Raw genomic sequence first — 15,747 nt, 5'->3', positions numbered from 1 at the left:
TTACCCTTATTATGCTTGTTTATTATTATGTTATCAAGACAAAGACTTCAATAAATCTCTTGTCCGAGGTTTATAAAGACACACTTCTTTTTCAAAGAAGTAGTGGTATTTTGGATACACAGCAGATTCAGAGGATCTGAGTATGCTACTGCTGAATTTAAAGGAAGCCCACTGCTAATCTCTGCTTCAGTTCCATGGAGTGACACGTGCCAGGCACTACAATTCCCAAAGGGACAAAGACCCCATTACCGGCTGGCCTCGAATCCCGGGGGGGCCAGTGCTGCCCTGTGGTCCTGGGGAACCAGGGGGGCCTGGTAATCCAATGGGGCCTCCAGTGCCTGGAGATCCCTACAAATACAAACAGTAAGCACAGTAAGGAAACACAACCAAAACAAGGAAATAAAAGAAATTAACTTACACAATTTCTTCAACAGGAAATATGATTACTTACAGTAGGGCCCTTTGCGCCGGGGGAACCATCTGTCCCTTCAGCACCCTAAAGATAAGGTACCAATCATTAAAAATCATTTTACTGAGATGAGCATCAATCACAAAAGCAAAATACAGTTATTTTATCCACTTTACAAGACCAGAAAATAAAGGCTACTAAATAAATGTAGCAACATATGCAAATGCTGAAAAGAGCAATAAAGCATGCAAGTTAATGTGATTTTTAATGTTGAAGATCTTACATTTAAGCTTAAGTTTTAAAGTACTTTGAGGATTGAGACTGTATTGAGATTGTGCAACATTCAGTTTTCCAACTTGTAATAAAATAACAAATAGCTATTATCAATAGAATTAGCACAAAACAAAGGAATAAGACCTCTTTTCCTTGGGAAAGAAGGCAATTTGAGTAAAACTCTGTTGTCAGGTGGGGCACTAAAAACCCCCATAAACAGGTGAACATGCACAAGCTGAGCACTGAGGAACTCAATTCAATGTACTTACAGGAAGACCTTGTGACCCAGCTGGGCCCTGAGGACCTGTTTCACCTCTTTGTCCTTGAGGACCTTCAGGACCACGAGGACCTGTTGGACCTGCTTCACCCTAGGATTCCACATGAGAAAGCAACTTCAGATCATTCTGCTCTAAAATGCAGCGCTATAAAGTAACTCAGGAGGAATACTGAGCTTATAACAAATACTGAGCTTTAATACAAAGAACAATTCATGTTTTAAATAGTTTATTATACTTAAAATGAAATTTTGCTTACCTAATTTTGCTTCTATGACTTCTAAGTGAATGCAAACATTAAAAGCAGAGACGGAATTTTTTTCTCAGTGTATACAAGACAAGGAAACTCTGCAGAAAAGCAGCACTATCCAGGAGTCCAAATAAGATCAAGCACAGACCTGTCTCTCTAAAATGCCACTATATGTCTGTAATTTTACAAAATTTTTTTTACCTTCATTAACAGCAAGGCTGTTAAGATTTAGATATGGTAATACATCTGGGATTGGTTGTTTTGTTTTGGTTTTTTGCACAGCACAGATGAACTCACTGTTACAGAACTACATAAAATGTCAAATTCCTGTAACATTAGACTGGATGATAAAAAATTCCTCCCAGCATCTTCTTTGAATTTTAATTTTATATAGGAAATATGCCTTTTGGAACTGAAGGCTGTCAATATCACATCTTCATAAAACAAGTCCACATCTTCTTTGTATAATCTGCTGAGCTTTTATGAGTTCAACTACTACAATTTTACATCATCTGATGATCAAACTTCTCCTTTTCAAAAGCTCTAAGTGATTCATCATGTGACAGCTTTTTTAAACATTTTCTTATGTAAAATCATGCTGAGCCATACTAAAACATTTTATGACATGCACTACAAGGGCTATCATTTAACTGTACACTCCTCTTGTCTAGACTGTGCTTTTTCCAAGAAAGATTGGAGCAGATGATCCTAGAGGTCCCCTTGTAACCTGCTATTCTGTGACTCTGTTATTAAGTTGATACTGCTTTTAAGACTTGTTTCCAAACAGTGTCATGAATCTTGCCAGCTTCACAACAACACAAAAACATCTGCTAATCTTGGCTACCTGACCAATTGAGAGTTTCTTCTTGTATAACATTTTCTTATCATGTTTTAGGAGTGTAAAGGGACAAAGAGGAGCAGCTGGATGCAGGGCATGTCTAAGAAGCATAAGAAAGCTGTATGAGTTGTCTTTTCTGTCTCTGAAGACATTTAAAAAGCACCTTCTTGCAAAGCAAGAGAGGGAAGTGCCACAAAGACAGTGCTACCACAAATGAAAGTTTTTCATTTCACAGCCCAGTCACTCCACGCCACCAAAGGTAGTACCTGTAATTTGCTCTGTTGTGATGAACTGCACATCTCTGTTGGGGTTCAGGCATTTCCCCCTTACCAGTCTACATCATTCCAAGCATTTTTCTTGGCCAAAACTAGAAGTTTCAGCACTAGAAGGTCCTGTCTCCATATTGTCTTCGACTTGCCCTCACAACCTCACTTCTAGTAATGTATCTTGCTATTCTTTGAACATTCTGGACAAGATTTCTGAAGCACAGCGTGGCAGTCATAATCACCCCTTGACATGAGCAAAAGGGAAAGCAAAGTATCTTAAGAGTGGTGAATTTCAGTTGCTTCATTTGGGTTTTATCTTGTCTGAAAGTATTGATTAAGGCTGATTTCACAGCAGCTCCTGGGGAGCACGTCACATCAGCCTGAGCTCTGTGCAGTCTAGTACACATTTTCAGTTGTGTGTTGTTATACATTTTAAAAAGACACTTTCATTTTATTTTTACCTTTATGCCAGGAATACCAGGAAAACCTGGAGATCCAGTTATACCAAGTGGGCCCTAGAAAAGACAGACACAAAGCTGTAATTCAGTGGTTTAGATCACAGATTAGTATCTCATCACTGGGTAAATGTGGGTATAGAATTACCTATATTTTTTAGTCGTAAAACATTTGTTTATAGCAAAACCAAAATAAATAGAAATATCAGGTTTTTAAGTGATACAAATACACTTTATGGAATTGTGGTGCAGTTCTTTAATAATGTGTTTGCTGACTTCAGCAAAGCTACAGATCTTGATTCAGCTATTAATGCCTGAATTGCAATGTACACAATTCACAGTGAATGATTATGGGAATTAAGATTCCTAAACTCACAGGCAAATTCATTTGCAAGTTGTAAAGACCTTGTATCAAAACTTCAGGACTAGAGAGACAAAGATGTTTCCATTTCCATAATGTCTCTTGTGCTGTACAAGACATCCAAGAGAACTTTCTCCTGTATTCCAAAGGCTTGGGAGGGCGGCACACAGTGGTTATTAATACTCACTGCAACACTGGTCCCAGATAATTCCTCTTTATCTTTTCCTGATTTTCTGTCTTTTTGTAAAATATTATTCATGCTGAGAAAAAATGTTCTATGTAATAAAGCTCTCCTGACAAACTAAATCAGAACAATCTGTCCCACTGAGCATTAATTACAGGCAACATTTCTGCCGTGACCTTGCACTGGATTTCTACAGAACTGATGTAACAGCTCACCAAGTATATTTCTGAAAACCTATGTCCCAGTTTACTGGATCACAAAAAATGTCTGCCAAATCTCTCTCTTGTTGCAGGAAGAGTTCCAGGATTAAGCTGTACCACTGCACTGACCCAAATAACAACACATTTCATTAACGCTTTCTCCAGTGAGGAACATGCGCATTAAGGACAAGTATCTCCCTTGTGACACTTCGTGGGATTCTCCAAAAATATTGGCCAACCACTTATCATGTCCAGTGAAGCTGAGCTCACATTTTATGCCAAAGAAAAATTACAAGCTTCATGTAAAACCTCACAACTTGCCACCCAGCTTCTTTTAACTTTATAGTTTGTTTTAAATACTGAAAAAAATTATTTTCTTTGTTTGAAAGTTTCCTTGAACAACTTACCTTTCCTTCATGATACACTAAAAAATTGAGTTTTGTAGCTTTTAGGCACTCATCTTTTGAGCTTCTATTACAGTTAATTATTTCCTAATGAAATGTTTTATAATAAAACAGTCTGTTCATTAAGATGATGCAGGTAAATGAATTTTTCTCATAATTTTGTCACAAGTAAATAAAGAGTACGCACAAAATGAAATTCTAACTTCAAGCAGGTGTGGTTTGGGGATTTGAGGGGGTTTTTGGTGCAGTGCTTTTGGGGTATTTGGTTGTTGGATTTTGTGCTTGGTTTTTGGTTCTTTCTAAGCCGAACATCACAAAATGGTAAAGGCTGACTACATCAATGGGTAGAAGCTGTTACCCATAGGCTACAAGTGATGCTTTCAGAAAAAAAGCAAACATAAATACCATGTATTTAAAGTAGAAGTTGGCCTTGCACAAATAGTACAAAATCATCACCAGTTTTCACATGCAAAAGCAACACAAAATTAACTGTATGTGAGAAACATGCCTGAGTCATGTGAATTCACACAAATGTATTTTGCAAATGCAGAGAGATTGGACTGTGGGATCAAAACCAACATTGCCACACTGACAGTGAGTGTAAACAGCCATGTCTTCCCTGCAGCCCTGCTGCCATGGTGGGAGAACTTCAACAGCCCTGCAAGCCAGGCTTTCTCAGCTTGGCAGACATTCAGACACAGGTCTCTGTCCTTCAGTTCAAAAAGTGACTGTCCTTAATTAAAAGGCCCTTTTACACATCTGGTAATGGAACAATTGCAGGGAGCAAGTTGTGCTATCAGTGAGTGCCTTTCTTCTTGCTGACAAGCATCATTTGCCAGCTCTGCAAGTGAAGCAAGATAACATACAATTATGAACTGCTTTAGATTGCAGTGCATGCACTTGAAGCACTTTCCTCCCCACCATATGGGCTCCATAAGAGTAGCAGAGCATCACCTCCCCAGGAGAGGCTATGGCCTACTCCTCTGCAAATTAAAACCGTTAGATGAAGTAAACTACAAAGGAAAATTTTGCAGAGGGCAGCACTAAAACTAAAATGAGCAGAAATAGGAATCATTCTCAGATAATTAATTCCAGATGCACTTAACTGATACCAGCAACTGCCAACATTTTTTTTTTTTCTAGTAGTGTCAAAAGACAAGCGGAAATATAGAGTGAAAAAGTGGTTGATTGAGAACCAATCACTTACCATTGGGCCAGGCTTCCCAGGCATACCATGCTGGCCACGTCCACCCTAGACAGGAAAATAGAAAACACAGAGTATTTGTAAGAACTCTACCTATTTTTAAATTATTTGTCAGCATTTGTGATAGAACTATATATGCTAAGGTGATTGAAGAAATGCTGAATTGCACATTCCTCCAAGCACTGGCATGGAAAACTTCTGGAAGAAATTATGCTCCCATTTGAGTTAATGGATTTCTCTATTTTCAGAAAGGACAATATTTTGAGAGTGTCATTGTATGGGGCACACGACACAAATGGATCATATAAAAGTCATGAGGAGAAATGCCAGAAAAACAACACTTGACACTGGATGTAAAAGCAGCAGGATGAAAGTTCTAATTCAAAATAATCTCATGTCAAGGATAATCCATCTTTTTGCTGAAAATCAAAATATTTTAGGAAGATAGCCTTATTATCTGAAATTAAATTTTTAGATTTCATCTAAATTGAAATCTGAATTGAAAGACCTAATCTTAACTTCCATTTTAAATCTTTTTCCAGACAAAATTGAAACATTATTTCCTGTTCAGTAATTTTTGCTGAAAAGAATCTCTCACAAGAAATCCAACAGAAACATGGAAGACATTTTTATATCCCAGAAAACCGTGCTGTGAGGGTATTTGGACTCATGGGCAGTTCTGCTGTGAGAAGTTACCATATAGTTACCACTCTCACTTTAAAACTGTTTTTAACTTTTAAAATTTACAGTACAGATGTCACCCCACAAAACTGCTCAGCCCTGTAGCAGGACTCACAACATAAGTGACTAGCAAGCCACATGAACTAACACTTTCAGGCACAGGGATTTAAATTTAAGTTAACAAGAGAGGGATTACAAGAGAGAAGGAAGATTCTACTTACAGGGGCACCCTGTGGTCCAATTCGTCCCCTTTCTCCCGGCATTCCCCTAGGTCCCTTGAAGAAAATAAAAAGTGCATTATTCAGGAGGTCACCATGTCAGAATAAAAAAAGAGGGGTTTTTTTTCACCCCTGGAGGAGTAACTTATCTTGTCCTATAGCAGAAAAAAAAGTAGCAGCTCATAAAAATCCTTACAGCTTCACAGGCTTGCCCAGTGGAAATTTAACAAACTTCTATTTTTTTGTTTTTCCATTCCAAGAGTGTTTTCAGTTTTAAACACATTAGAATAAATTCTTTATATACTTACCGGTGACAATAATGCAACTTTTTTCACTAAATCTCATTCACAAATTAGATTCCACTTCAGGGATATTACATTCTACACACAACATAGTGCTCCACAGAGAGATGCCATTATCTGATACCAGAAAGAGGCTTTACTTCCAGGAGCACTGCTGAGAGTCAATTTTTTCATGTAACACTACTAATGCATATTCAGTTGTCCAAAACCACACGTGAATGAAAATTATTCTATAAAAATTTTTCTCCACTTCACTTCCAGGTCATGCATACTTATCCTCACTGAAACCTCCAAAACTCTCTGTCCATGGTTTTCTTAGCCAGCTCATTCCTGATCTAAATTACTCCAGTTCTACCTAAGAGCAACCCAAGCCAGTTTCTCTCATGTTGAAATCACCCCATATGAGGCTTCAACATGTAAAAAAGAAAACACTATCACCCCACACTTACATGAGCTGGGAAACCATCACCACACCTACAGCCAAGTCTCTGCTGAGCCCTTCTGATTTATCATTATTACCTATGTCTGTGAATGGAGGGGAGGAGCAGCTTACACTGGGCCAAATTCACTGTCAGAGTAACAGAAAACAAGCCTTCATGAAGAGAAAGTTCAGCTCCATGAGTTCAAATGCAGATGTCAAAGCCCTGCAATTCCCCCTGGCAGTAGTATGGACAATCACTTCTGCAACACCCAATGCGTGTGACACTCACTAGAGGACCTGTTGGACCCATGGCTCCCGTCGGTCCGGACTCTCCCTAGAAAAGGAAATGAAATGATTAGAGAAATGGGTGAAAGGAAAATGGAGTCACATCTCACCCCTGTCCTCTGTATTTATGTTGGACCTCAGGGACACATTTGCACAGGTACCTGTGTGCATCACACATGGCAAGGACACTGCTCTCCACTCTGATGGAAATGCCATGTTTATGTGTTCCCAGTGTGTAGCCACATTTCTCTTCACAGAGAAAAGCAAGGCCCAATTCTTCCCAAGAATATTTCTGAGATTCACATTCTCTGAACCTCAGAGAAAGAAAAAACAATTCTTATCATTTTCTGTGGCTGTGTTTGTGCAAAAGTAGAATACAATATGGAGATTGTTTATGCAAAGTGATGGTGTTTTGTTTCCTTGGCCTATCAGGGCCAAGTGTGTGTGTGTGTGTCAGGACTGTCTGCTGACAGTCACAAGTTTCTGTGCAGTTGTGTGCAGAGTTGAGTGCTTGGCAGATTCACTTTAGATGTAATGTAATATAGTGTAATATAGTATAGAATAATCTAGCATAACAAAGTAATTAATTAGCCTTCTGATAAGATGGAGTCAGATGCATCATTCTCTCCCCTCGTCGGGGCTGCCTGCGAATTCAATACCAGTGTTTATGTGTTCTCTGCCAAGACTGCTGCTGTTGTTGCCTCCACAAAAACTGGTAGACAATCTTGGGAAAGAAATCTTTTCTTACACAAACTCTCCTTAACTGCTAATCTCACATCTAAATTTAGATTTTGGAAGATGCATTTCATTTACTAAGTTTTTAATCTAAAGGAATCATTCTCTCCCACATTCAATTATCACTATGCCAGGCCAAAAATGTTTCAGCATCAGCACTGATGAAAGTGGAAAAGCCTGAAAAAAGTGTTCTGTTCTCTTTTAAACCATCTTTTAACCTCTCTTGAAAGGACTGACTCCAGCTGGCTATCCTGTGTTACCACTGCTTTGATCTGAAGTTGTAAGAGTGGTGCAGTGCCAATGGAGATCAAAAATTCTGAGAATAAGCTAATAAGATAGTCAATTTGATTACAATACATCCCCTCTCCAATGCCTGTTTCTTTCTTTTAAGCCAATCTATCACAATTTGAAAGAGGAGAGTCAGGTTTTAGTTATGCGTTGCTTTATTTGATTATATTAAAATGTTCAACTTGGTCCCACAGAGCCAACAAGAAGCATGAACTGTCCAAGTGGAGAACTGCAAGATGTGCATGGGCCCTTTGTTAACAGACTCTGCTGTCTTCAGTGTTACATACAACACGTCACAAATGGAGCACCCAGCTCACCCAGTGATCCCTCAGAGGCCTAAAGCAGCCCCAGCTGCAGCTGGGACTGGCACCTTTGAATTCTCTCCTCCATATAAACGTCAGAGAGGGTACAAAGCTGCGTTCAAAAGATCTCCTGCCTTTCAGGATTTTGGTATTACACAAAACATGCTTAATCATTTATTTGTTTTGGCCATAAAAATACCTTTGCTCCAGCTGCTCCAATTTCACCTTTTGGACCATCAAGTCCTTTCAATCCCTGTAAGTTATAAAAATACAAAGAAAATGTATTTATATATGTACATACAGAGAGCACTCCCACTATTATTGTTAAAGTAACTTGATATTAAAGTATTAAGAATGGATCTGAGGTGGTAAGAGTAAGAAACAAAAAAAAAAGTAATCAAAAAACAGATGGAATAAAGTTTTTAAACATTTCCTAAATGGAAACCATTTGTACAAGGTACATTTCCCTGGATTTGGTTTCCTTTTTAAAACAAAAAAAGTTTTTTTAAAAAATCCTAAAACAACAAGGAGGAGGCTCTGAGCCATAGGAAACCAATTTATTCCTCCCTGAAGTAAAATTCTGGCCAGAAAACTTGGTCATTTGTAATCACTCCATGTTGCAAACATATCCACCTCTCAAGTTCCCCACCCTAATGCAAGACTTGCCAACAGAGTGAGAGAACTGTCAGGTTTGCGCCTCCTGAAGTTTGGCAGGGCTCATGCAAGCTCCTTCCAGATTCCCAGAACATTTGAAATAGAGTGAAAAAGCACTGGAGCATGTAATACAAAGGTCAGCTTAAAGAGGAATAGCACTGATTTTCTGCAAGGCCCTCTTTCTCTCAAGTGCCAGTATTTCTGCTACAGCTGCCTTGTCTGTAGTGTAGGCAAATTCTGCACAGATACAAAGAAAAATCTTCGTTCTGAAACTGCCAGGAAATATCATCTGTATCAGAGGGAAAACCTTGTCTCTTACCCGGTGACCCTTGAGACCTGGGAGACCAGGAGCACCAGGAAAGCCTCGAGGGCCCTAGGTAGGAAAAAGAAAAAAAACCAAATATAATCCTGATTCTGCAGATAAACCCAGCAATCATGGTACTAACAGGGCAGCAGCAATAATAATATTGCTAATATTCCTTCACCTCCATCATAGTGAGGAACAGCATTTCAGCAGCTCACAGATGGTACAGCCTTGAAGTTATTCTCAGCATTATACACATTTTCACTGACATTAAAAGCTTTATCATTTATATTGTTGTGTGATCAAAGTTCAAATTTCAGCAAAAGTAACAAAATAAGATGAGTAGCAGGTCAAGTTTTGAGGGTTAATATGGAGAAACATTAATTAAGCTGAGATCAAAATTCAGAGCGAACACACTTGAAATGAACGAGAAATTCAGACCTGCAAACTGTACCTGTTCTTTCAGAATATGTCAGTCCAGAAACGTGATAAACAACTACTACCAAAACACAGTTAGCAATTAAATCAAAGCTCTCTTGGCACTTAGTTTCCTACCAAGTTTCTCTGGAGAGACTAACAGAAGTGCCTTGTGTCAGAATATTGGCAATATGAATTTAGAACTGAAATCTCAGAAAACAACAGTAATCCTCTCAGCAACAAAGCTAACACCAGCCTGGAGCCTAGGAGTGAGCTAAGACAAGGATTTCAGATACTGAATGGCAGAACTTTGCACTCATAATTAAGAGCAATACTGATGAGTCACATCAGTATGAAGCAATAAGGAACCAGTATTACATGATGACATAGGATTACTTAGAGAAAATTTAAGTTATCATGCTCTTACTGGAGATCCTGGAAATCCAGGCTCACCGGATTGTCCTGGTCTACCAGGTTCACCCTAATGAAAGAGAAAAGAAAAGGATCACATTAAAACAGGAGATTTGAAAATGGACTTTTTGTATCACTCTTCCAGTCAAACAAATGAGGACATTCACATCAGTATTATGCATCCTCTCTGCTGTAACAATGTCAGTGACATAAATCAACTGCATATATGCCTAGCAAATGTGCCTTAGACACATTAACTCACAAAGGGTTTTTAACCAAGAGCTGGGAAAACTGAAGGCTGAACCCACAATGTATCCCAGTCATCAGGAGCTGGTGCTGCCACCTGGTTTTCCTGGGAATTAATAAGTCAGCCTTCTGTTATCTTCACACAGAGCATCAAATTGCTGTTATTTCCCACTGGAGCAGCAATTTTAAACTACCTGCATTGTAGCTTGTGACTCTCCTTCTGTTTAAATGTTTTAATACATGTGTAATTTCATTCTAGGACAGTGGCTATTTTCTGTGTACTGTAATAGGAAAAACAATATGGTGAAACCAAACAAGTATATTTTGAAGATGAATCAAAGCCCACCAGAGTCACAGCCAAATATTCCTTTACATGCATCAGTCAGTTCAAATACACCCAGGACACCAGAATGCAGGAATATGAAAGGCTTCAGAAAAACAGTTGCAGGTCAGAGAGAAGGCAAAGTGCTTCCCAAATGCAATTAAAGACACCCAAATAAAGGAAATGGGTAAAGGTCTTAGAGCAGAGTCAAGATCCTACTACCCTGCACTGAGAATTAACTGTTGCCAAGGATTCTTAAAAATCCTAGTACAGTTTAATGGGACGGTAGCTGTTACACAATTAATTTCTATACTAAAAGGGCATCTGCAGTTTTCTAAGAATTTCCAAGTTATACATTACTGTTCAGATGGATTTTGTGTGATTTGCAAACAACTAATACACAGCCGCCAGTAAGGTCTTGGGCTACTGTTGAGCAGTACATATACACCCATATAATGCATATAAAACATACCTTTTATATATGTATGTATGAATACATGGGTAAAGAAAAAAATCAGTTAGGAACATAATCAATTATCATTTTTTAAATAAATTACATACTAAAATCTTATCCAGACACATGTGTATGCTGCCAGTGCAGCTCTTCTAAACCAACATGCAAGCCCAAACGAGAAGAGATGCCTCCAAGTGACTCCCTGTGATTTATTTTTATGTTTGATTTCAAGAAAGATTACCTCAGTTAAGAACTTACTGAGGCAAGAAATAGAGATGGTGCTACACTTTAGATATGATGATGACACGTAAGGAAAAGAAAGGAGGGGTTGGGAAACAGTTGCCAAGATTCACAGTTGAGATGCTGGATTTAATGAGGAGTACAATTACAAAGGAAAGCAGACAATAGTAGTTAGAACAGGCACATCTGCTGGTTAGTCACTGCCTCACAGATGCCAATGTTTGTTTTATTAAAAATAAAACAAGATACAAAGAATAACAAACTTACATCTTCACCAGGTTTGCCTGGAGGTCCCTCTGGTCCACGAGAACCAACTGGCCCCTAAGAAATTAATATATTTGTTCAGAAGTCAGTTTAGCCATCACTTAAATATCTATTTACTCCACTTCAAAGTCTAGTTTTACAAAAACAGATGTAGAAAAAGGTAGATTTTATGCCTAAGCACATTTGCTCAGTTTTGTGGTGCTCTTTCTAACCATCTTGACCCTAGAAAACTTGCATTATAGTATTAGAAAATACAGGATGGATTCTTTAGGAAAAAACCCCAAAACATTAAAAATCACAGTTGTTGTTTGCATCAAATCTCTGGCTCTTGCTTTTACTTTTGAATCATTTTGTTGCCTCAAAAAAATATATTCTCATCATCCTTTGTGTATGTTACACTATCAGGCATAGTTTTACCAGTGCCTAACCATTCTCAGGCCTGTGCTGGAAAAGTGAGAATGATTGTTTCTAATACAATCATTGCTATTCACATTCAAAACAACTCAAATTCACTGATCCATGACAACATGCTTTGAACACCATAACTCTTCACTGAAGTTACTTAATAGTTTCAGCTGAAACAACATGACAAAAATTCTGTTCTGAAATTAAAAAGTATAGCATATTTGCAGTTCTGTTGTAGAAATATTTGCATTTATTGGTCTTACCATAGGCCCTGGATCCCCAGGTTCACCAGGTGGGCCTGTGGGACCCGCACCACCCTAAAATTAACCAAAGATTAATACAGTTACAAATTCCAAAAGCAATTATAAGGATATAATTTAAAATCCATGACCAGGAAAAACACAGCCTATGGCTGAGAGTCTGGATTCTAATTCAGAACTAGTTCACATTTCCATAGGAGTGAAAGTTGGATACTAAAACCCCTCAAGCTGTAGATAAATCCTGTGCCATACACAAACCCCACTGGAAACTTAACACCATGCCAATACTGAAACAAGAACAGTCTCCATTTTCATTGCTGCTCACTCATTAAAAAGGGAGTTGGGTTAAAACCCTGTTAAAGATCTAATAAACTGTTCTTTTGGAGCCAATTCCTGCATATAGAGTCCATTTGGAGCAGAGACCTTGTTTAAATTCCCTTCTGGATGAAGGTGCACTCAGCCACAAGTCACTGAGGATGGACACTGCCCCAGAGATGCACAAATCCCCCTCACCACGAGCTCTGCCTTCAGCTCTGGCCAATTTAATCCCCTCAGGTGAAGCACTCACTTGTTTTCCTTGGAGACCCTGAGGACCTCTTGGACCCACTGGACCCTGTTGAACACACAAGTTGTTACACACTAGTAAACAACCTTTCCCAAGTAAGATTCACCCTACAAAGGGCAAAATGGCCTGATAGTGACCACCAGCATTTCTACAGTCTGAAAGGTTTCTACTCAGAAAACTGGCATTATGAAACACAAACAGATGTTGAATGAAATCTTCAAAGTCCAAAAGCCACAGGAGTGTAATTAATTTAGCAGCTGAAAATATGGACTTGGCTGCTTCCTCCAACCTCACAGTCTCTGGAATCACAATAACCAAACTGTCTGTCTAGCTCAGTGAAAAAAACATAGTAACAAAATAAGAGTTGGGGAGAATAGTCTTCACTTGAAGGGAATGTCATTACTCAGATGAACCTCATAATGGAATCAATGACAAAATAAATTAATCTTCTTCTTCTCAGTCAAGCTGAAAAGCAGTAATGAAAGGACGTGTTTAAATGTATCATACAAACCACCAAAAGAGCCTTCCAAATCATTGTGGTTAGTTACACAAAACTAAGATTGTCCCTTAGAAAGTGCCATGGGACTTTTAGGAGCAATCTCAAACCTAATTGTAACTTGTAACATGAAATATTATCTTATTTAAAAGTAATTATCTTGGTTCTAGGAATACAAAAATATCTATAACAGACAACCATTCATTTTGAGAGAAATTCAAGACTTAGGTCTTTTAAAATTCAATAATTTTTACTAATTTTTAAAAAGCAAATGTAGAAGAGTTATCAATGGGCATTAAAAAAAGCTAATGAACATTAGAAACAAAACATTATTTCAGCTGTCAGTTACCCAGTTTACAAGAGAATGAAAAAAGAATGTCACATAACATGAAAAAGAGCAAGTGAGGGCCAACTGCCTTTAGCAGAGTTTGTGTAAGGCCATAGATATATTAACATTAAATTTAATCATATTTGAGAATTATAAGAGAGAAGATGGCACAAGAGATGCAACACCTTGAGAAAAACTGAGTGAAAGGATTAAGCAAAACAATGAAAGCAACAAAGCAGGACAGACTTGTGGAACAAACTCTTTTATGTTCAAAAAGCAAATTCACTGATGAGAGACATTCACCAAAAAGTTCTTTGAATAAATCACTGCAAAAGTTAGTCCTAAGGCAAAGTATCAAATTACCTTTAGAACCTTTCATATGGCATTGGAACTGATTATGAAGGCTTCTAGTAGGGACTTGGATAAGATTCAGGTGGGCAAACTCACGGGCAGTACAATGGCTAAAGGATGGTTTCCTTCAGAATGGATGTTAAAAATTTTAGCAAAGAGGGTAACAGTATTTCCAAGATATTAAATGTGAAGAGGAGTATTTTTAAGAAACAACCTCAACAGTTCCAGAAGAGAAAAATTAGGGTGGTGAAACAGCTCTCAGAGACAGTAGAAAATGTCAGTGTTACCATTAAGTCCCCAGTAAAATAGAAAGTATATCTAAATAGTGAGAGATGCCAGTGAAAAAACTGGGCCCACTGGAGAGACAGGAAGCCTGTTGTGAAATGACAAAGCATAGATTTCAGTTAAGAGCTGGTTTTGAAAGTATTTTTTTTTTAATTACTACCAAAATATCCCTGATTTGATGTCACATGTGAAAAGAAGTTACATATTTGTTTATTCTGCTCTGTGTTATACCTGACAACTTTCAGTCACTCTGCAGTGACTCAAGAGGAGCTGGTTTTTCTCCTGTCCCTTACTGTTAGTAGCTGCTATATTTCAGGAGAGACAGATAGAGGTGGGAGAAGAAGCTGCAGAAAAACATTTTTCCCCAGGTACTGTGTAAAACTCTACTAAAATATACTGTCCATCCAGGTTCTAGAGGCACAGGAAGGTGTAGAGGATTAATTCCCTTTTGGGTTTTTGGATATGCACTCCACTTCCAGCCTTTCTTACAGTACAGGGCTAATGTGGTCTTACCACTGCACCAGGCATCAGTCCCATCTGACTTCCAAGTCCAGACTTCTCATCCAGTCCTGCCATCTGAGCTGAAAAGGGCTGCAAAAATAAGATGGGTGATTTTAGCTGTAAGTCATCATGATGGTTTGTAAGGCAAAAATCCATGCAATCACGTCTTCATCATTTACCTTGCTTTCGCAGTGATAACAGCTCAATCCTTGGTTTAAACACTAAACCAAAATTTGTCTCTCTTGTAAATTTGAGGTGTTTAAAGCTTCAAAGACCACATGAATACATTACATGCTTATTATTGTATTTCCACTTTAATATTAAACAAGTATAAAATGACCAAAAAGGAGGAAAGCCTCCCACTAAATTAATTAGAGTTTTTCATGACTTATAAATCTAGACCAAAACTGCCATTTTCCTTTATGTCTTCTAAGGCTTCCTTTTTTTCACTTATCATGCTTCAAGTTCAGAAATATCTTAAGACAAATGGAAATGTAACTGATTTCATGATGACAAATAAGAATTTTTAAGCATCTTGCCCTTATCCAGCAAAGCTGAAAGCCACTGCTGTTCCTATCAATTCACAGAGACCAATGAGCTAGAGAAGGGAGAAACTTCAGTGCCCTCCTTCTTATGCAAGCAAATAGTTGAAAACAACAGTTTTATTTTGCTTCATTCAGAGCCAGAGCCTCATTCACAGCAGGCCAGAGCTTACAGGGGCTGAGAACAAGCAACAGCTCAAATGTAGATTCAAATCTCCCAACATTTGCAGTTAGTTCCTCATTAGATTGGCCCCCAAACACATTTTCTAAAGGCTGGAGATTGCCTAAGGTCAGAGACAGGAATACAAACAAAAAATGTCTTAGATTTCCAGCCACACCTTTCTTCCATAT

The 15,747-nt window shown here is 38.2% G+C and overlaps 1 protein-coding gene across 3 annotated transcripts in view; it reads right to left on the bottom strand.

Moving 5' to 3' along the window:
* Positions 1-15,747, bottom strand: part of COL5A2 (collagen type V alpha 2 chain) — a 129,933-nt gene that overhangs the window by 24,865 nt on the left and 89,321 nt on the right. For all 3 annotated transcript variants that reach the window (XM_038142318.1, XM_038142316.1, XM_038142317.1), the window contains 14 exons: positions 14,867-14,944; positions 12,897-12,941; positions 12,332-12,385; positions 11,667-11,720; positions 10,154-10,207; positions 9,325-9,378; positions 8,551-8,604; positions 7,031-7,075; positions 6,022-6,075; positions 5,123-5,167; positions 2,773-2,826; positions 952-1,050; positions 452-496; positions 250-348 (listed from right to left, as the gene is read on the bottom strand). In XM_038142318.1, coding sequence (XP_037998246.1) covers positions 250-348; positions 452-496; positions 952-1,050; positions 2,773-2,826; positions 5,123-5,167; positions 6,022-6,075; positions 7,031-7,075; positions 8,551-8,604; positions 9,325-9,378; positions 10,154-10,207; positions 11,667-11,720; positions 12,332-12,385; positions 12,897-12,941; positions 14,867-14,944 — 834 coding nt within the window. The remainder of the gene's footprint in view (positions 1-249; positions 349-451; positions 497-951; positions 1,051-2,772; positions 2,827-5,122; positions 5,168-6,021; positions 6,076-7,030; positions 7,076-8,550; positions 8,605-9,324; positions 9,379-10,153; positions 10,208-11,666; positions 11,721-12,331; positions 12,386-12,896; positions 12,942-14,866; positions 14,945-15,747) is intronic.

The sequence above is a fragment of the Motacilla alba genome, chromosome 7 (genome assembly GCF_015832195.1).
Source record: "Motacilla alba alba isolate MOTALB_02 chromosome 7, Motacilla_alba_V1.0_pri, whole genome shotgun sequence".
Taxonomy (NCBI): domain Eukaryota; kingdom Metazoa; phylum Chordata; class Aves; order Passeriformes; family Motacillidae; genus Motacilla; species Motacilla alba.
The sequence above is the reverse complement of the archived record's forward strand: the minus strand, read 5'-3'. Positions and strand labels throughout refer to the sequence as shown.